Source organism: Cicer arietinum, chromosome 5, assembly GCF_000331145.2.
Source record: "Cicer arietinum cultivar CDC Frontier isolate Library 1 chromosome 5, Cicar.CDCFrontier_v2.0, whole genome shotgun sequence".
Taxonomy (NCBI): domain Eukaryota; kingdom Viridiplantae; phylum Streptophyta; class Magnoliopsida; order Fabales; family Fabaceae; genus Cicer; species Cicer arietinum.
Window position 1 is genome coordinate 67,502,430 of NC_021164.2, and position 22,240 is coordinate 67,524,669.

A 22,240-nucleotide genomic window follows, 5' to 3' on the forward strand; every position below is an offset into this window, starting at 1 on the left:
TATTAATAATATATGGATGAATGTTGTTAGTGTCAAATGTCACTATTACATATTCAAGTGGCTAGATACATAGATAACTAATTTTTGTAGTATATATATATATATAGCAAAAGTACTAAAGACATTAATGTTAAGGTATCTCAATAACATATTAAACTGTTTTAAGTTTACGTAAAAATTTATATAAAAAATCTATATGATAAAATATTTCAATTCAATAGTCAAATTTAGAAATATGTATTGAATAAAATATTGCTGAGTATTGTGACATTCGTGTAATATTGCATCAGTGTAGTTTGATTTCTCCTATATACCGCACAGGGCACCTGAACTCACATAGAGGGTCTTGTTCTAATTCTGTTTAATAGATTATGTTATAGAATCAACAAAAATCTCGATTTAGCACATTTTTCAATATTTGCTCTTTGTTTGCTCTGTTGGGCAATATATAAATAGAAAAATTTTAATGACAATCAAAACACAAGAAAATAATGTGAAAATCCCAAACCAGAGAAAAAACTGCAACTAGAAAATAACATTATGAGAAAATTGTTACGACACATAGATTCCTCTGAATACAACCACACTCTCCAAATAAAATATCTAACTACCCTCACAAAACTCTAAAAGAAGATAGAAAGAAGATAGAAAGAAAATAGTCAGATATAATTTAAAGTGTTTATGACTTGTTTAAATTGTAATGAAAAACTAAAATCACATATTTAGTCTTGAATTCCGTATTACTTTATAATTCTAAATAATGTGAAACTATTTCAATTTCTTCAAGAAAAAAACTAAAACACAAGCTAAACAAATTTAAGACCACATCTAATGTTATCAAAGACAACATCTATAGTTGGGATAGAGTCATTGTCTAAATAAGTTATATCCTTACCTTCCATAAACTAGGAGAGTATTTCCCGATCATGCATAACATTTGGATTTGAGTTTATAACTTCTTTAATTAGCCATGATATCTTGTACCACTTTATCATAAATGAGTTCTTCATGATAAAACGTATTAACTAAATCCAAAGATTGATTATCCTCGTGATTCTTATTAACTTTTTCTTGTTCGAAAAGAGAAAAAATTTCAATAACATTTGTGTCATGTATTTCTACATTTGGAACATAATTAATAGATAGAGAGTTAATAATACAGTTACCTCGATTATATATTTTTCTCCTCCATCGATACAACTTCAATAGCATAATGTATCATTGTTGTTGGTTTTTATTTCGTCACATAAATCTGTTTTGGTTTGTGAGAATCAGACTTCACATCTTTACAATTCTCCCCAATGATACGATGTCTATGTCTACATTATGTGATCGTGTGGCAAATATTGTGACAAGCAATGCACAGGGATGGTAGCTTCTCAAAATCTCTATCCACATGAAGTCGCAACTATTAAAACTCGAGCATAATGATCAAATGACCTAGCTTCATCTAGAAGATCGACAATCCTATGCTGCCAACAAACACAAATATTATTCTAGATCCTTAGTATTCTTAAGGCAAGTCATGTATACAAATCCAAACTTGAACGTTTCTTTGTTTTTATAATTGTGATTTAAAGTCCTGGATCCAATAAAAAAAAGGTGCAAGAAATCAAAATTTAGTTTCCAAGAGTTTATCGTGTGCACACTACATAAGGATGTGATGAAATGTTTAATAAGGTGTTAATATGAATTTTGATTGTGCGTGTAGAAGAACATTTATTGAGTTATTAATTCCTTAAATAGATCTTCGTACCTTGAATGATTAGTTTTTGATTTTTGGCTAAAAGATACCTTAGACAACAAAAAAAAAATATAGAATTTTAATGTTTCCTCAACCATGTGGCCAAATGACAAATTTATATTGCATGTTATTTTGTAGTTAGTATATTTGAGGTCATCCAAATATAATCAAACGATCCATATTTTAAATTGAATTGATCTTAATTAAAGTGTGACAGATGACCTTAATGGTAAGCCTACTTACAATCCAATGCCCAATGATAGTTTAATTCCTATCTTAAAGGGAGTAAACATTTGAACTATTTGTCGTAGATCATTCGTTAAGCTAGGAATATTATCTGATGATTAGAAAACCAATTTAAGCAGATGATGCTTGATGCCTTTTCTTCTAGTCACCTTGAATATATATCTCAAATAGAATGACATCCTACCTAGCGTTTCTTAGAAAACCCATTTACAAAAGCAAAGTTAAAACATAGAGACATATTAACATCATTATTAAGTGTATACTTTGTATTACTGTATAATATGGTGATAATATATGTTCTTTAATAATTAATTAATCAATCTCCGGCCCACTTGCTCTTTTTTCCACTCAAACTGAATGAATTATGCTGAGTCACCTACTTGTCTAATCATGTTCGGTAAATTACCAGGTGGAGCAATCAAAATAGGTGCTTGTCCTACACCTCAATCCTATGCAAAAGCCACAAAATATAACATCCACTTATTTTATTCAAGAATATCTTTTGTTTTCAAGTGTAAATTCTTTGTAGTATTTACTAATAACCGTAAATATTTCATAACAATATTTTTATTGACTTTCAAGCCATGAAAGATGTTTTCTTTTCCTTTCAAAATCTAGTTATCTTTTATGCAACAGTTGAAATTGAAGGATACAAATAATTAAACTCAATAAAATTATGGAATTAGCTACAGAAAATTTAATAAAGCTAATAATCTTTACCAAAAAAACAAAAAATCTATGCATTGACTATGGAATTTTATAGAACGAGTAGCAGATTAATTAGTTAAAAAAAAGGCATTTAAGTAAGTAGTAGTCTGATTTTTTAAAAATTGTAGCTATGTGGCAACCAGCCTATAGCATCACGATATTCACTATTCCTTTTTTTCCTAGCAATAAAATGTTTTTAGTGTGATTTCGAAAGTAATGTACAAAGTAATGCACACTAAAATTAAATTATTTAATTTTAGTAGTTCATAAATTTTAATTAAAAACAAATTATTTAAGACTATAATAAAATAATTTAATTAAATTTTACTTGTGTCAAAAAGAAAAAAGAAAACTGTAATGCATACTTAAACTCTACAAAACGATAAGTAAAAGCCTAAGTAATCAATCCAAGTCTACAAAAATATAAATAAAAGCACATAATAAATTGTGGGGTGTGACTACAAATCTAAAATACACCAAAAGGTTTTGTCCTCTAGTTGGGCCTATCCTATTTTGTTTCTTTGTGGGCTTCACTCTTATACTTGGATTTATATCTTTTATTTTGAAGAGTTTATTTTCTCATCTTACACACACTTTAGGAGTACATAATGTGTACATCCAGACGAAAACATACTTTTTTTTCTCTCCGGATATGTACTTCTAAACGAGACGGTAGCATCTTAGAACATAATAGGGTTAAAAAAAAATTATTTTCGTCAAAACATTGTCCATTGTGTCTAACTAATATTGGTGTTCGCTAAAGCAAATTGTGGGAAATTTTGACTATATAAGTAAGAATCAGATTCTTTGTTGTAATTGCATCATATATTTATAGCTTTTAATCGTTTGATTTATATCACGGTTGATATCATTTCACGTAATAAAATCGGATGTGTGACAATCATAAGAGAGGTGCTCCTTTATATACTTTCCATACATTGATGAACCTTATTGGTCAAATCTATAATCGAGGGGCTTTGGCCGAGTCCATGAGCAATATGAAGAGAATCCATTGCCGCCACAATGGTCAACAAAGGGCTTGTTCACTCATGACTGAGATCGTAAGATCAAACATGAATTACAAGCAAGAAGCCAATAACTTCGTGAAATTTCATTTTCTGGTTGCACCGACCAATGCATACATATACTACTGTTCTTAAAAAAACAAATTTAAATTAGAATATTTTTTTATCAAATACGACCGAACTTTAAATTACTAAAACTTTTTTTTTTAATGAGAACTAGAGAGTTTAATCAAAAATATTAATCTAGAATGTAACATTTGAAGTTTCGTTAAGTTTGGTATACACATGGACGCAGACATACGAGAGAAAAAAGGGAAAACAGTGATAGCAGTTAATTATATTGCGGTGCCGGTTAATACAAAGAAGTTTCGTTAACTTTGGTTGGAAGTCTTTGATGGATTTTCTAATTGCATAGGCTTGGAAATTTTCTAGAAGCTCGAGTTTTTGTCTTCAACCTTGAGTTACTGTTTTAATACTCCATCTAAAATAAATTGTAAACTAATGAGTTAATTTTCGCGGATTTAAAATTTTTTACACAAATCAAAATCATTAATAATATATAAATTAAATTTTACACAAAAATTGATGAAATTGTGTATATTAAAAAATTAATTAATCATACTTTATTTATTCAATGAAGTTAAACATTTTCAATTATATTATAACTTTGATGGATTGATAGAGAAAAAAAATACTGTAATTGTATATGTATATTAAATCTTTAAGAGTTATCTAAAGAAAAAAGTATATACTTCTAAGAAACTTGTTCATTTCTTTGAAAATAAAAGAATAATGAAAAGTATACAATTATAAGACACTTCCAAAGAGTTTTTGTTTAAACAGTGTTCTTTTTAATAAAAACTGATATTTTATTTAAACAAATTCATTTAGACTCTAAGAATTCATTTATTTAAACTGATATTTTAATATAATAGGGTGTATGTTAATATTTTTCATACTTTTTAAAATACAACAATAATATAATTTACACACCTCTAAGAATTGGATTTTTGAATTCCTATATGTATATCCACTTGAGTTTTAGTCTATCCACTTGGATTCCAATTCTCAAAGTATTATGTATATCCACTTGTTAGTTAGTATTCGGTTATTGGTTTTGATCTTGTTGCTTTTGTACCAAATTGAACTCTATCCAACAATTTTTTTAATATAGAAAACAGACATCGTCATCAACAAGTGGTCTTGCATCTTGCCTCAGCTAACTCTGTCACCTGTCAAAAAACCATGCCAACCTTTCTTTTTCCTCAAATGTTCATCTTCATCTTTCAAAAGTACAAAATAACAGGGTAAAGAACTTTTATGGTCTTTGGTTTATAATTGCAACAGTAGATGGTACATGTTATTTATATAGTTTGATGCATGTGATTGTAAAAAAAATTAAATTCAATGTTCTAAGTTTTTAAATTTTCCTTGTATAGGTCTCTGCTTTCAAAGTTTCTAGAGTCAATGATCAATTTTGATTTACTTTTATCCAGAGTATTTTTTTAGTTAGGAATACTTTTCTTTATGTGAGTAGATTATGTTATCTGCAGACAGAAGATCATACTGTAAACAGATGTAAAAGCAAAACAAGTTTTTTTAATATCATTTTTGCTTTTCCAGATACAGTAAGGCCACTGTGTTAGGTTTATAATATATTGGCTTTGCCATACTAAAGTAGAACTTTAACTTCCAAGTCAACTTATGTTTGAATAAATCTAATAACCAATTTTTGTTAGAAAAAAAGTAAGAAAATCATTCTCTTTCTTGGTTGGCCAAATGATATCCTAGTAAGTATTTATATAGTTTCAAACCTTAGTAGGTCTTCTCAGAATTAATCAGTGTCACATTTGGTTTCCATTAGATATTTCTATTTTCAGTGAATAAGTTCATTTTCTTTATAGAAACTTTTAAGAATTGGACATAATGGATTATCAACCAGCTGATTCATGATCATTTGACTATATTTATAAGTACCAAATCCATACCTGAAAATATTCTTCTAAGTTTGTTTTCTTCTTTTGTTTCTACCATCATAGCAAAGTCATCCTAGAAGGTTCAACAAGAATTCATCAGTGAGCATCACTACCTTGTCCTCCAAAAACACTACTCTAATAACCATAGAAGCATGTATAGGACAGATGCTTATTCCAGCCAGAGTTACAAGAAGTACTTCCATGACTTACAAACAGAAGAACTGATAGAACCATCTAGTTCTGAGATCTCTACAACTTCAATTGACCAAGATGGTGCCTCTTCTTCTTACCAGCTTATAGCTAGTTCAGGAGCTTCACTGCTTACTAATAAACCATTTGATACTTTTTTGATGTCAACGAGGAATCACAGTGCTGATAAGTCCAATTTCGGATCAGATTCGATGGAAAATCGAAGCGTGGATTCAATTGAAATTGATAGTGAAATGAGATCAAAACTACAAGCATTGGAAAAGGCATTACTTGATGATAGTGAGGCTGATGAAGAAGAGGAATATGTGACTTCTCAAAGCATGGAAATTGATTCAATTCAGAATATGCTAATCAATGACCATGATTCACCGAAGGAGTATTCATCTTCAGATTCCAATATTAGCACAATCAGCATCACCAATACCAAAGAAATAACGCGAATTTCTCGAACCCCGAAGCAACTTCTTTATGAATGTGCTAATGCAATTTCAGAAGGAAATAAAGAGGAAGCAACGTCGATGATAAACAGTCTCCGAAAAATGGTATCAATCCAAGGAGAGCCTTCCCAAAGAATTGCAGCCTATATGGTTGAAGGACTCGCTGCTCGCCTCGCTGAATCCGGAAAAAGTATTTATAGAGCTTTAAGATGCAAAGAACCACCTTCTTCCGACCGTTTAGCAGCAATGCAGATACTTTTTGAGGTTTGTCCATGCTTTAAATTCGGGTTTATCGCCGCTAACAACGCAATTACAGAAGCAGTTAAAGATGACAGAAAGGTTCATATAATAGATTTTGACATCAATCAAGGAAGTCAATACATAAACCTTATTCAAACACTTGCATCAAGGCCTTGTAAGCCATCTCATGTTAGATTGACAGGAATTGATGATCCTGAATCCGTGCAGCGATCTATTGGAGGACTAAACATCATAGGACAAAGACTAGAAAAACTAGCAGAATCACTCGGTTTGTCATTTGAATTTCGAGCGGTGGCATCGAGGACATCGATTGTCACTCCATCCATGCTCAAGCTCAACTGTTGTCCTGATGAAGCTCTTGTTGTAAACTTTGCATTCCAGCTTCATCACATGCCTGATGAGAGTGTTTCCACGATTAACGAAAGAGACCAGCTTCTTCGATTGGTAAAGAGCATGAATCCGAAGATTGTAACCGTCATCGAACAAGATGTAAACACTAATACCACTCCTTTCTTGCAGAGGTTTGTTGAAGCTTACAATTACTACTCAGCTGTGTTTGAGTCACTTGATGTTACACTTCCTAGAGAGAGTCAGGATAGGATGAATGTTGAAAGGCAATGCTTAGCAAGAGACATTGTTAATACTGTTGCTTGTGAAGGTGAGGATAGGATAGAAAGGTATGAAGTTGCTGGAAAATGGAGAGCAAGGATTACAATGGCTGGGTTCAATTCATCTCCAATGAGTAGTAATGTGAGTGATGAAATTAGAAAACTTATTAAGATGTACTGTGATAGGTACAACATAAAGGAGGAAAAGGGTGCACTTCATTTTGGTTGGGAAGATAAAAACTTGATTGTTGCTTCAGCTTGGAGGTGAACAAGATAGTCTTCTTCTGTTGTTTGGTCATGTAGTGTTTGCTTGCTTGTTCATTACTCTATAGAGTATGGACTCATTCTCATCTTTGTATTGGAGTGTTTAGCTAATAATGAAGTTTCATTTCATCTAAACAAGGGAGCATAAAACAGCTATGCTTGCTTTCTAGGTTGAATTTTTCATGCCATGATTTCTTGTTAGCAACCAAGATTTCTTTTCATAAAGCAACTAGGATTTTAAGCGGATGTTTGGTTTCGCGGTGAGATCGGCAAAATCATAATCACCCACCACAATATTATAAATTTTACATAGTATAACTTTTGCAAAATTATAGGTTGGAAGTGATTTTACAAATCTCACTGCGACCGCAATTAGAGAGTGACATCAAAGTTTTTAACGTCTCTATAACCTCAATGTATATGCCTCTGCAATTCAAACTGCATTTGGTTGTATTTTTTTTTTGTTTGTAATATCAAGTATCAGCATATTTAAAATTAACTAGATTTAGACTTGAGTGTTGTACGGTTGAAAGTGATATTTTATTTATTTTATTGGACTAAATTTTAGCGTTGATAATGTGAAAATGCAAATATTTATTTTAATATGAAATCAATAGATTAAATTTAAAATCAATAAATTATAAAATCGATTAAATGGATTATAGAATAAAGTACAAACAAAATAAATAAATGAATTTTAAACAAATGAATAAGAAAAAAACATATTAAAAATTTAATAGTATAATTTAAAACTAAGATTAAAAGAATAATATATAAACGTATTTTCAGTAGTATAAACATATTTAGTAACAAAAGAAAATTAAAATTTTATTTCAATACGTGTGGATATGAACGTATTAATGGAAGTTAAATCACATATATGTATTATTTCTAAGTTTTGGTTAAATTATTGCGATCATATGATCATTTGGTTTAATTTTTATATCCCTAGATAAAACTCACATAGTTGGAATTTAGATTATAAAAATTATTTTATTTTATAATTATAGTAGTTTTTAAAATTTATTTTATAATAATAGACATTTGAATTATAATTTGGCCAATAAAAATGGATTCGTCTTAAAGATTTTGGAGGTCGTGTTTTAATCTTAAAAATTGAGCCTAATAAAAAAGTGCAATTTTAATAATAAAAAAATTTAGTAAAATAAATTTTAGTCGATAGACATATGCTAATTTGCATTATATATTGAGGTTCTACGGTACTAATCTATATGATTCATTTAGTTAGATTAATTCATTTAGTTAAATTAATTCATTTAACAAAAAATGTGCACGGATAATATGTCACTTTCACATATTACACTCAAACATACATATCGGCAACCATAAATCAACAACAATTCTATTCCTAAAAATAATTTTACTCATAAAAAACACCAATTGTAGAACTTAAAATTACAACGGTTGGATATTGGGCTCCCTTCCTATGTGGATAAATGCACAAATATTATAGTCCACGTGTCTCACTTATTTAAGTGGAGATTCGTCTAATTATGGTTAAAAAAAAAGAGGGACTGTTTTTATAGGAAATGCAACCACCAAAAGAGAAAAGAGATGAGTAACCCTATTCCTGATTTTGTTAAATCAGTCTCAAAAATATATCGGTTGTGCATTAACCGTTGGATCGGGCTGATTTCTGGACAGCAGGTTCGCAACATTCAGATCTTCGTTTTCAACTGTCGGGTCGGCGAAACTTCATCTGAAACAATACCCAAAATAACAAAGCACTAAAGCCTAAAAATGAAAAGCAAGAAGAGGAAAAATAATCAAAAACATGTTGCTGTGCGAGCACATTTTCTCTCTCTCCAGACGTTGTTTCTCCGATCCAACCGTTGAAAACTAAGACATGAATGTTGCGAATGCGTCATCGATTTTTTTCTGTCCAAAAATCAGCCCGATCCAACGGTTAACGAATGCGTCATCGATTTTTTTCTGAGACTTATTTAACAAAATCGAGAATAGGGTTACTCCTCTCTTTTAGTGGTTATTTTTCCTATCAAAATAGTCTCTCTTTTTTTAACCCTGATTAGACCACTCTCCACTTAAATAAGTGAGACACATGGACTATAGTAGTTGGGTCTTTCTCCACATAGGAAGGGTGCCCAATACCCAACATATCTCCCTCTCACAACTATGTGGAGATAATCTTCAAGCCGACGACATCACAACAAGTTTCAAACTTTCCTCTTGGTAATGCTTTAGTCATCATATCAGAACCATTATAATCAGTATGAATTTTAACCAATTATAACAACTTAGCTTCCAAAACATCATGTGTCTAATGATACCTCACATCAATATGTTTGGACCTGCTATGGAACGTCTATTTCAGACCACTTGAATTTCAGGGGCTCCTTGACCAAATGTCTGGAATGGGTATCAAGTTTGATGATTAGCTATTGGGACTATTTTTACTGTTATCTTTACCAGAGTTTTGGGAAACATTTCGAGTTTCTATAACGAGTTCAACTCCTAATGGTGTTGTTTCTTTGGTCTTGAATGAGGAGATGAGAAGGAATGCACAGAGTTCTTCATCTCAATCTGAAGCTCTTGTCACTGAAAATAGGGGGAGAAGTCAGAAAAAAGAACCGAAGGGTGGTAGAGAAAATAGCACCATTAGGAGTTGAACTCGTTATAGAAATTCAAAATATTTCCCAAGACTCTAGTAAAGATAACAATAAAAATAGTCCCAACAGCTCATCATCAAACTTGATATCCATTCCAGACATTTGATCAAGGAGCCCCTGAAATTCACTCAACTGGTCTGAAATAGACGTTTCATAGTAGATCCAAACACATTGATGTGAGGTATCATTGGATACGTGATGTTTTGGAAGCTAAGTTGTTGGAATTGACTAAAGTTCATACTGATTATAATGGTTCTGATATGATGACTAAAGCATTACCAAGAGGAAAGTTTGAAACTTTTTGTGATATCGTCGGTTTGGTGATTATCTCCACATAGTTGTGAGGGGGAGAGACTATTTTGACAGGAAAGGCAACCACCAAAAGAGAAAAGAGACTATTCCCGATTTTGTTAAATCAGTCTCAGAAAAATATCGATTTCGCATTCGTTAACTGTTGGATCGGGCTGATGTTTGGACAAAAGATTCGCAACATTCAATTCTCCGTTTTCAACGGTCGGATCGGCGAAACAACGTTTGAAGGGGGAGAAATCGTACTCGCACAACAGCATGTGTTTTGGGTATTTTTCCTCTTCTTGCTTTTCATTTGTAGACTTTAGTGCTTTGTTATTTTGGCCGGCTGTAAGCACAATTTGTGCATCATTTTGAGACTCTCTTGTACCCTTATTTGATTATGGTGGAGCTATTTCTTTGGTCTTGACGACCCGTGGTTTTCATCCTTGAGGGGTCTTCCACGTGTTCATTAGGTCTTTTTATTTTGATTAATTTGCTGCCATATATTTATTGTTGCTCCTCACAGGTTTTTATAAGTTGAGAAAATTTTATATCCGCTGCGTTTTACTTATTATTGTGCTTCAGAAATTTGTTATTTGATATTTGTTTTAAATAATAATTCAGACATTAAGAGTTTGATATTTGTTATGTCGTTGTTTCTCAATTGTACAATATTACTAATCAAGTCAGATTATACTTCACTTAAACTATTTAAAAAGAGTTATTATTTTAAGCTCAATGAAAGAAATGAATATCATTCGAACTAAATATCAATATCATTTAAACTAAATAGAATTCACAATCACCTTAATAGTTTCTTTTATTGTTTTTAATGTTTTTAAGAATCTCCAAATACATGTCCGAATTGATTTACGTGTATTTTGAAAATTGCCTCATTCAAACACATAATAAAAGCGTTTAAACGTCTCTATGTTTATGAAACTAAAACAATGACACATCATATACTTATGTGTCACAGATAACATTTGTAGGACATCATTTATACACCTATGAAGCACCATTCTTATGCATCTACAATTCATCTCACACATTATATATCTCAATTTAACTTTTTTGTCTCAAACATCATTATATATATATATATAAGTGACATTTTTAAAAAAATATGTCCGATATTAAATTTTTTGTAAATCGGAGTCTCAATTTATATATATATATATATATATATATATATATATATTAAACATCCATACACAAATTACGATAGTATCATTAACTAGAAATTTTTACCATTGACGAGAATTTAATTACGAACAAGATAGCTAATGCTTATGTAGAAATTGGGATGATGTGTACGTTTTAGTAGGACAAAAGTAGAGAGAGTTTTGAAAACATAAACGACATCCACATGAATTCGAGCCTCCTTAGAACCTCACAATCTGTAAAAATATCCACTTACAAACAAACTACACAATTTCAAACCAAACAAATTAAAAACCTTCACCACACTAGAAACTTATCCACACAAGTGAAGAAAACCCTGTGTCCATTTTCCACAATTACACAAAAAGTAACAACAACATGGCTCTGGAGAATTGTTTAAGAGTATCCACAGCAAGACCCCATTGTCTTCCTCCATTATTTTCATCTTCAAGGGAAAAGCTTGTTTTCTCAGCTCAAAGAGGAGGGTTCAAGAAATCAGTGCAAAATGCAACAGTATCACTCCCATCTCTTTACTCAACAGGTGTTGCCTACAGAAAATCTCGTTTTGTTTGCAATGCTCGTGAAGCATTAAATGAAGGTATACTTTCCTTCACCTTGTTCACTTTTTTTCTTGTTTTCAACTGTCTATTATGAAGATATAGTATAGTATCAAAAACTACATCAGAATATTTTGTGGCTAGACATAAATCTTATCTTTGCATTATAGTTAAAGTCAGTGTCATTGCTAGGTGTCTAAGGAGGAACTTGCTAAATAGGTTAACTTAAGTGAGTGTTTAGATTGAAAGAGACTTTGCAAAAATCACAGACAGATCCTTTTTTAGTTCTGTCCTATCAATAGGATCAATTATAACAAGTCACATACTCATATTCCGGAAATACATAAACAAAGAAGTTTCACAGTCGAACTACCAAATCAAAATGGAATGGGTTAAAAATCAAAGACCTAAATACTAAACTTTTGTTTAAAGCTTCAATGGGTAGAATGTAGATGCACTTAAACTTTGTGGACGGTAAGAAATGTTATTATAGTGTGAATTTGCAGCCGACTACGTGGTTGAATATGTTTGATTCTATTTTTGGAGGAGTTATAATTGATTCTAAAGGTCAAAATTTCATTTTGCCATCGGTTGGTTTCAAGTTTCTAGCTTCAATTGTGGGTTAGATTCACTTTTTCACCGCAATTTATTGATACTCCAAAACTAAGCTTTTGTAGCAGTGAATTTTTACCATGGATTTGGTGAATGTGTGCCCGCCGCACAAGCAAACATACTTTGACATGTTTGAATGTTCTCAAGAATTAATTCTAACTTGAAGTTAGTTTTTTTTTTTAATCTCAAATGTGATTTTTACACTTATATTTATATTTATTGTTCAACTCATTTTTTATGTGAAAATATTCAAACATTAGCAACATTTCAACGTAATTTTACAAAATCAATTTCACTCTAATTCAATTTGTCACTGCAAAGCCAAACAGCAGATTCATTATTGAATACCATCTTGGAATTGATGAATAAACATGTTGCTTCTTGGGTTCCTTGTACTGTATTCCAAATTTTATTTTCCTATTGAGGATTGAACATAAGAGAGCAATTAGGTAGCAATTCTAACCATACTTAAAGTGAATTTGGCCTATGTGTAGTGTATTGTATAATGAAGTAACACATATACATGATCAAACTTTGCAGTTGGAGTAGTGACTGACGCAAACTGGAATGACCTTGTCCTTGCAAGTGAAATCCCTGTGCTGGTAGATTTTTGGGCATCATGGTGTGGTCCATGCAGGATGATAGCGCCTATTCTCGACGAGTTAGCGAAAGAATATGCTGGAAAAATTGCTTGCTACAAGCTCAACACAGATGATTGTCCAAACATAGCAACAAAGTATGGCATCAGAAGCATACCAACTGTTCTATTTTTCAAAAATGGAGAGAAGAAAGAAAGTGTAATTGGTGCAGTTCCCAAGTCTACTCTGTCCGCAACACTGGAAAAATATATTGAAGCATGAACTGAGAAAAAGTGATATATAATGAAAAGCATTACAGTAGCAACAATGGATGGATTGGGAAGGAAGAAATTACTTTAGTGAAATTGCTGATTTTTCATTTTATCCCATTCATTTCCATTTCCTACAAGGCTAAAGGTAGTTTGTATGTTTTATCATAACTATGTAAGGATCATCTTTCCATCTATGGTTTCAACACATTGAATAATCCTTGTATATTTCTTTTATTTTTCATCATTTTGTAAAGGTTATTACATTGGATAAACAGACATCCTTCAATGTTTGAATGCTGATTACCTTCAAATTGATGATTGCTTGGGATAATATCTAATTATCTCCCAACAACCGGTTACTTTTTGTAGTCCAAAACTTGTCACTTTCCTCAACTGTGTGCGTGTATCAAAGGGTGAGTTTGTGAAAACTCATGACAGTACAAAAATTTAAATATAAAGTGACACTTGAATTCACAAGGAAAAATCAGCCCCAAAAGCCACACAACCAGCCAACAAATTTGCATTTCTTATATATAAAATCATATATTTGCACAGTAGCCTATACCCTATCACTACCCAAATGCATTCTACCGTCGTCTACGGCCGAAGGCAATTCTACCACCATTGCTCACCATGCTGCACAAGCAGCTATCATAAACCGCAGCATGCACACCAGCTACAAAGGGCAAAGGCTCTCTAGGAGAATGTTTTCAATCAAATTGAAAATTACTAAAACCATTTATTGTTCCTAGCCCACTGAGTAGTTGGTTCGACAGATCCTGTTGATGATTCATAGCTTGATCCCGGGAAAAAGACGCCATTCCTCCTCTTCCATTCATGACTGAATTATTTATCGTAGTACCTCTGATTCCATTAGGCATAGTGGATTGACCAAACCCCATGGTTCCATAACTACCAGCCCCAACACCTGTATTACTGTTGACTGTGCCATTATCACCATTCAGCCCTGCATTGGCACTCGTTGGCATTATACCATTTACATTCTTCAAGTCGTTTCCTAGAGAACCAACACCAGCCATTCCCCCTGTACCATTCATCTGGGAGGACATCATCATCTCATGTAGGATTTTCTGGACTGAGTTTTGATCATCGCTTGGGTCAGGATCACCAGAAAGAGACGGTTGATATTGATGTTGTTGTTGCATCGAAATATTAGCTGGTGAGTTTGTTGTATTCATTTGATTGGGAGGCGTTAAAGTAGAGTGAGTTGTTTGTTGGGGGTTATTAGATGAGGATTGTGTAGGTGACTGAAAAGAGGATGAGTTTGGCTGGGCCTGTGGCACGGTACTGGAGGAACCTGGGGATGGAATTTGAACAGAACTACCTCCATATGGACTGCTTGCATTGTTCATTGAGTTTTGTCTAGAATTCACAGAGTTTTGGTGGAGAAGTCCAACAATAGTGCTTGTGGTTGTGGATGCGGACCCTGAGTTGACAGAACTATTTACACTAACCATACCATTGCTTGAAGCAATTTGCATGGCAGCAGCTTGCACTGGGTTTGGATCGCCATTTGAGTTATTGACAGTCATTTGCTGCTGTTGTTTTAATTGGTCTTCATGTTGAGCTAGATTACGAACTCCACACGAATTACTTGTTTTCCGAGGGTATTTGGCTAAGCTCTCTGAAAGAAGGTAATAGTTAATAATATAAGAAGAAAAAATCTATATAACTACACACAGCGGTGTGATCAGTTGAACACTCTTTAATAAAATATTATTTGATTGACACATTCATAACTATACTTGCATATGAGAAATCAACCACGTAAACTATTAACTTACCCATAGGTCCAGTCCCTGTTTCTCTACTGTAATCTATCAAGTCTTTCATGCTATTTACCACTTCTGATATCTGCATCATAAACAATAAAGAACAAACGAAATTTGTCATGTTGGCTCAACCTGTCCTCCACAGTAGAGTTCATTGGAAAAAAAAAATTCCTCTAGATGAAACTCCTAAGAAAAAAAATATTGCTGCACCATATGGCGCGAAAAAACAATAAAAAAAAGGTTTTTTTTTTTCTCTTTTTGTGCAAATGGCAACAATTCCTGATGTGTGTATTCATTGATAATCACTCTCCCCAAAAAAAATACAAAAGACAATTTATTCACCAATGTAAATAAATAAAAGAACCACCAAAGCATCAGCGAGCAATTAATTGGTCCCAAGTTCAAGTCCTCTCTTGAGAGAAAACGCTGTTAAAAGACTGATTCAGGAAAATATAGTTTGCAGATTTTAGCAGCATTGTTATATTTTGCGGTCACATTAAGATCTACAAAACCAAACAAGGATTTCCTATTCTAAACAAGCAAGGACGAGTGCGATGATTTATTCACAAATTTCCAAAATCAGCATTTCAAATAAGGGTTGTGATGATGCCGCAAAAGATAAAGTAGTTCCGCAAACCAAATGCTGTTTTAAACACTAAAAGGAAATCGATAGATATTTTGTTATTAATGTGTACACTAATATAAAAACAATACTGTAAGCAATGTCGTCAGAATGAAACATTACCTGTAGGCAGCGCACATATCTCTTTGTATATCCTAAATCATTAACTAATGGAACTTCTAGGGCTTTAGCCAATTGACGAGCTGAAGCAACAAACCTGGAAAAGAAGAATATCAGGTTATTATTAAAATAAAAACAGAAACAATAACAAAAGGTAGCCATAATTAAGTTAGACCAAAAAGAGATCAAAAGAAATTACTATTGCAAGCTAAAATGTAGCATCATTTAGAAATCAAATAAACAACAAACAAGGTTTATTATATACATGATGGTCAACCACAAAAAAGAAGGCTACAAAGTAAAAATAGAGTAGAAAAAATGGCAGAGGAGTTCATTTTACTAGCAGTGATGAACATAGTGAAACATTCACATGAAATCCCTAATCAAAGGGAAATAATGTCTTGGAACAAGTTATATAATAATTAATAATTAAAATGTATAAAATTCAAGTTCTGAGGAAAACTAGCATCAGCAAGAATTTGACATGTTTGGCTGCAAAATACGTCTCATTAAGAAAATCAAAGGCTCAGAAATCAGCGCACAGAATAAATGGCAGATGGACTTACATATTGCAATTATTTTGTAACTCTGGAGCAGATGTATTGGGTGTTGCATTTTGAGTTAAAGCCTGGTATTTTTGAGCAACCGCTCCAATCTGACTAACCTGTCGATAATAAAAATGAAATAAAAATAACAATGAATGATCGCAGCGTATAATATGTAAATATATAGCAAAACTCCTCTACTACCATATTTACGATATAACACCAGCATTTCAAAAGGCATTCCTAGCAAAATAATACCACAATAACTAGCAATGAAACCAAGGATTCTTAAATCTGTAGCAAATATTATATAAAACAACAATCTCAAAACTTACTACAGACTTTGAATAAACAGTTAATGTATTCTTTAAAGTACCAGGGGCATCTCATAATGCAACTACTTAATAATAACCTGAGGTATTAACAATCTTCTGGGGATGAGCTCTTCATGGCGCCGAGCACAAAATTCCCAAGAGCATATCTGCAAAAGAAATAATAAGCAAGAGAATGTCAATTAAATTTCTTTTCATAAAAAGAGGAATGCCAAATTTCCAACAATGACAACATAAAAGGTAAGCATTTTTCAGCATCATTTGAATGTTTTGATTTCAATATGCTACCTTCAGGTCTGGAGAGAAAACTATTCGAAGTTGACCATCACGAACAACACGAAGTTGCTCAAAGACACTTTCTTGTATGGCTTTTGCATAGTCTAGAACGATCTGGCCAGAGGAATTATGATATTCACGAGGCATGTCAACATAAAGTAGTTCTTCCAGAGTACCACTTTCATACTTTATCTTGAAAAGCCTAGGAAGAACCTCAACAGTTGCTTCTGAAAAAACCCAGAAAAAACATAAGCAGATAGAAGGAGAATAGTCTAATAGGAAGTCAAGATGCCAACATTCATATGATGAAGAACAAAAAAAGACTGAATAATGACATGCAGAAAAAGAACATCAAAATATAAAACTTACCAAACCCACGGCCAGGTTTGCGATTACATATTTCGCAGTGCCATACATCCTGAAAATAATTAAACAGTTGATATTTAGCTAAAAGTAATGGTTAGCATCAATGAGACTACTACAGCCGGCACAATTAATACCATAGAACATCCATGGAAACATTTAAAGCACTAGTTACTTGATCCTGGGACATAACAATATGGTGATCACAGCTATAAAATTGAAACACCAATACTAGAGTATAGTACAGTTATACACACCATTCAATATTAAGTTATGAACTTAGACAAGGCTATCCAGTCATTAGAATTGGATTATAAGACTTTCTTCGGTAACAGACCTGAGGGAAAACTCCAGTTGTTTGTCTGCCACTTCCATACATAGAAACACACCACTTCTTTTTGGCATTAGGAGCAAAATACTCAGCAACAAACTTCCTCCAAAACTCAATGTTGTTATCCTATATAAACCAAATTGCAATACCTATTAATACATATGAGTTTATGATAGATATACACACAGAACAAAGCCAATATATAAGATAAATTCTTACCTCAGGTCTATGCTGTTGCTGATACATGTAGTGTGTCAGCCGCCTAGCACACATCCCTGGTTCATATGCCGGTTTCACAGGAGACCTCATAGGCATACTTTGCTGTTGAAATTGTTGTGGTAATTGAGCTCTTTGTTGAGGCATTGCCTTTAAGAGTTGTTGTTGCTGGTGTTGTTGTAGCTGTAAAAGCCTGTGATGGTTCAAAAGATTGATCTGAGCAGCAGCAGCTTGAGAAGACTGTCTCGACATGTGGAGAAATTGTTGCTGCTGTTGTTGTTGCTGCAAGAATAACGGTTGATCACAATGCTGGGGCTCCATTTTAACTGGTGCCAGAGTTCTCATTGATTGAATTTGTTGTTGTTCCATTTTCACTGGAGGAAGATTCCTCATTGACTGCAGCTGCTGCTGCTGTCCAAGTTGATCGTTGTTTACCTGGGGCTCTAACTTAACTGGTCCCATTCCACCTATTCCTCCTCGCATTGATTGAAAATGCTGCTGCGGTTGCTGCTGTGTATTCAGAGGAGAAGAGAACTGTTGCATTGACTGCTGGCTGTGTTGGAAATTTCGAGGTTCAAGCTGTTGAGAAAGTTGATGATCTGGCAACAGCTGGTTGCTAGAGGCGTTCAAAAATTGTTGACCCTGAACTTGACCAGAGGAACCCGCAATCGTCATATTTGATTGTACAAATGAGGATGGAGAATTGGTGAAGCTCGTTCCATTGCCAACACTGGAAAGTTGGCCTGTTTCAGCTCCAGTTTCAATCCCTCCACGCTGGCTACTTCCTTGACCAGTGAGTCCATGATTTGGAACTCCGTTTGGGAAAGATTGATTCAGTATAGAAGTTATATTGGACATATTTCCTAGAATGTTCATGTTGTTGAACTGAGAACGAGGAGACACAAGTGAAGGGAAAGACGTCTGCGAAGGCATGGGAGCCCCTTGAGCTCCTAACATTCCAGAATTTGATCTCAAAAGAGAAGGCGAGAGAGACTGAGCACCGCCAATGGGAGTCGGTGTCCCTGGACCCGGAGGTACCATGTCTCACAATATTTCGTTTTTCTAGCAATCCCCAAAGCAGAACAACTACCTTATATAAAACATGAGTCCAACAAACTACAATAACCCAGCAGGTCTTCAAAAACTGCGCATCATAATACTCAATCCCGACAGCTTTTAAACCTAAAGTTCAAGGCCAAAAAACTTTATAAGAGTCTTCACTGTAATCCAACAGAAATATGAGGTGTGGAGCTTTACCAAACACAAGCCATAAACCAAAGAAAACCAAAACTAAGAAACAATCTTTGAATTTTGAACATTACAATTGCACTGCCTCCCTTAAATGAGCAACCTTCAAACAGCTTTCCCATTAGTCTCTGTACAACACATGACTTCTTAGATCCAATTCATCAGCCAGCACACAATATAACAGCCCAATAAATGAAAGCACCAAATTTCAATCAACAATGGTATCACTAATTCACTATCACACTAATCACCAATTAAAAAAAGTTACAATTAACAAAAACAAAAAAAAAAACCAATCAGCTTCAATTAAATTAAGGCACGCCTCTCATAACAAAATCAATAAAACTACCATTTTTCCAAAACAATTCCAAGCTCAATTGAAAGAAAACAAAATGATTCGAAGAATAAAGAAACAAACATAATCAAAGTAAAGGAAGAATTTATCATGAGAAAGGTCGAAAAATTGAGCCGGGGCTGAAGCGAATCAACGAAGCAGAGGTATAAATGAGAGACAGAAACAGAGGGTTAAAACTTAGAATGACTCACCAAGAGATGAAAATTGAGAAATTGAAAGGCAATAGAATATGGTAATTGATCAAGGAATTGAGAGGGAACAAAAAGTTTCGAACTTTCCAGTTGGATTGTGAATTGGCATTCATTACATGTGAAGTGAGGTGAGATTTTCTAGGGTTTTGTTTTATCGGTATAGTAGGATAAGGAGGATGAGACGCAGCATCTTCAAAGTTTCATTCAATCTCAGTGAAACGCACTGTTTTGTTGTAGACGCTGCTGGTAACTGTGTGTTTTAGAGAGAGAAGTTAGAGAGAGAAAAAGTCATTGCGGACGTCAAGATTGTATTGAATCTGATTGAATTTTTCTTCATTCTTTCTTTTTGCTTTTCTATTCATTCATTTCATTCTCTCTCTTGCCTCTGAAAAAATAAACGAAGTCAAATCCAATTCTAGGTATGTCTTTGTATTTGGATTTCCCGCTGTTACACCAGAACGCTAAATTAGATCTAAATTGTTAGATTTTAATTTTTTTTCTAAAATTATTCGATTTTAACTTTTAAAATAGTGCTGAGATCATTTTTTTCTTAGTTTTTGTAATGTAATTCCTCCGTCTCAGTATAAATAAATATTGTTTAATATATTTTTATATATTAAAAAATTTAGTAATAAAAAATTAATATAATAATTTATTTATTTTTATTACTGATGGATTTTTTATTATTATAAAAGTAAAATATAATAATATTTCTAAAAATTATATATATAATAATTATTGAAGATTAGTATAAAAAGAAAATAATTAAAATTGTATTAAAAATATTACTAATATTTTGATATAATTTTTTGTTAGATAGATAAAATATAATTTAAATTGATGAATTTTAAATTAATGGTTGAGATTGTTGGCTGCATTAAATCTAGGTATCTCTATGCTATGCACATGCACCATGTCCATCATGATTCATCATGATATATGCTATGGATATAGTTTTCCACATCATTGTCACTATATCTTGCATACATACATTGACCTTGGCTTATCTATTATTTACGAGGCTCACACATTCAATAGTGTTCGGGCCGAGCGTGTTGGCAATTCCAATATCCTAGAATACGTACAATCAAACTCGATTGATTCGGTCCAAAGTTACTTCACAATTTTCCTTGTGCTTGTAACACTTTGGATAAAGTTTTTGAAGCTCGAATTGTAATGGAAAATATTAACCTATTGATTGAGGTACATGACAATCACAATAGTTCAAGACAAATTTATGTCAATTTAACATCAATCTAATCTAGATAGTCAACACATCTTAAATATGGTTAATTACAAACGTTGTATGGATAATGAATGTGATAATATATTAAAATTTATTAAATAAATACTTCATATAATTAATTTTAATTTTAAATGAAATTAACTTTATTATTGAGTACTTTTCTGAAAACTAGAAGGTTGAATTCTTAAAAAAAATTGTGATAAATTAATTGATAAAATAAAAAAAAAATAAAAAAATTTTAAAAATTATATTTTTACTGATTTGACAAAGAAAAAAATTAGAGTAGATTTCGTATAATTTTTATTTTATTTTTTCTCTCCTTTGCTCCTCTCTTTTAATTTTCTTGTGAAACAAATAGATATTTAATAAATGATATATAAATTTAAAGTAAAGTTTTTATTTTTATGTTTTCGTTGTTGATTTTGAGTTAATCTTGAATTTTGTAAAAATCTTTATTTTTATCTAAGCATTCATACTTTGTGGTTGAAAAACTAAACCCAAAAAATGTGATGAAATTTCTATGACATATTTACATTGAAATCGCGTAGATTAATTATTTGTACAATATAATATTTTTGTAAAAATGCATTTGCTGAAAATTTTACAATATTAGTTAATTGAATTTCCTTTTAATTAAAGTTTCAATTGATTGCATCAAAGCTTCTCTTTAGACGGGTATTTTTTAATTTGAATAAAAGTTGTTTGTATATTTCTAAAAAATTACGCGTAATCTAATCGAAGTGTTTTTTTTGCAAAAAATTGTGATATTCTATTCACCTCTATAATATTTTCATGTCATATCGATTGACACTATATATCTAAGAAATGCAATGACTAACATCATATTCATTTTTTTATATGGTTGGTTGCCACCATTATTATTACGTCCTAATCTAAATTTTTGACACAACTTCGTTGCAAATCGCCGTTTGCAAGGTCAAATAAGTTTCATAAATTTTCTATTTCGCTTTGTTTTTAATTCTTATAATACAATGGACTCA

At 32.4% G+C, this 22,240-nt stretch overlaps 3 protein-coding genes across 7 annotated transcripts; 2 read left to right on the forward strand and 1 right to left on the reverse strand.

The window, feature by feature from the left end:
- Positions 1–4,737: 4,737 nt before the first annotated feature.
- Positions 4,738–8,011, forward strand: LOC101513397 (scarecrow-like protein 1). Its single transcript, XM_004502514.4, has 2 exons — positions 4,738–5,030; positions 5,763–8,011. The coding sequence occupies exon 2, from the start codon at positions 5,852–5,854 to the stop codon at positions 7,481–7,483; it is 1,632 nt and encodes a 543-aa protein (XP_004502571.1). The 5' UTR covers positions 4,738–5,030; positions 5,763–5,851; the 3' UTR covers positions 7,484–8,011.
- Positions 8,012–11,817: 3,806 nt separating this feature from the next.
- On the forward strand, positions 11,818–13,969 carry LOC101514277 (uncharacterized). Its single transcript, XM_004502516.4, has 2 exons — positions 11,818–12,180; positions 13,292–13,969. Exons 1-2 carry the CDS (start codon positions 11,961–11,963, stop codon positions 13,609–13,611), a joined length of 540 nt encoding a protein of 179 aa, XP_004502573.1. The 5' UTR covers positions 11,818–11,960; the 3' UTR covers positions 13,612–13,969.
- A 102-nt stretch (positions 13,970–14,071) lies between these two features.
- On the reverse strand, positions 14,072–20,404 carry LOC101513937 (transcriptional corepressor SEUSS-like). Of its 5 annotated transcripts, none has more exons than XM_012716486.3 (11): positions 19,994–20,404; positions 19,522–19,575; positions 18,203–19,381; positions 17,990–18,109; positions 17,659–17,707; positions 17,302–17,516; positions 17,094–17,162; positions 16,703–16,800; positions 16,140–16,233; positions 15,407–15,476; positions 14,072–15,246 (listed from the first exon to the last, which is right to left on the reverse strand). In XM_012716486.3, the coding sequence occupies exons 3-11, from the start codon at positions 19,238–19,240 to the stop codon at positions 14,312–14,314; spliced, it is 2,688 nt and encodes an 895-aa protein (XP_012571940.1). In that variant the 5' UTR covers positions 19,241–19,381; positions 19,522–19,575; positions 19,994–20,404; the 3' UTR covers positions 14,072–14,311. The 5 variants fall into 5 exon arrangements, with proteins under 5 accessions (XP_012571940.1, XP_012571941.1, XP_012571942.1 ...); XM_012716487.3 differs by having other exon boundaries at positions 19,522–19,590; XM_012716488.3 differs by lacking the exon at positions 19,522–19,575.
- Positions 20,405–22,240: the final 1,836 nt, after the last annotated feature.

Coding starts and splice junctions, on each gene's coding strand:
- LOC101513397 (XM_004502514.4), top strand. CDS start 5,852: ATGTATAGGACAGATGCTTATTCCAGCCAGAGTTACAAGAAGTACTTC.
- LOC101514277 (XM_004502516.4), top strand. CDS start 11,961: ATGGCTCTGGAGAATTGTTTAAGAGTATCCACAGCAAGACCCCATTGT. Junction 12,181..13,291: donor TCGTGAAGCATTAAATGAAG/GTATACTTTCCT, acceptor CAAACTTTGCAG/TTGGAGTAGTGACTGACGCA.
- LOC101513937 (XM_012716488.3), bottom strand. CDS start 19,240: ATGGTACCTCCGGGTCCAGGGACACCGACTCCCATTGGCGGTGCTCAG. Junction 16,801..17,093: donor GAAGATTGTTAATACCTCAG/GTTATTATTAAG, acceptor TATTATCGACAG/GTTAGTCAGATTGGAGCGGT. Junction 16,234..16,702: donor TTACAAAATAATTGCAATAT/GTAAGTCCATCT, acceptor CTTCTTTTCCAG/GTTTGTTGCTTCAGCTCGTC.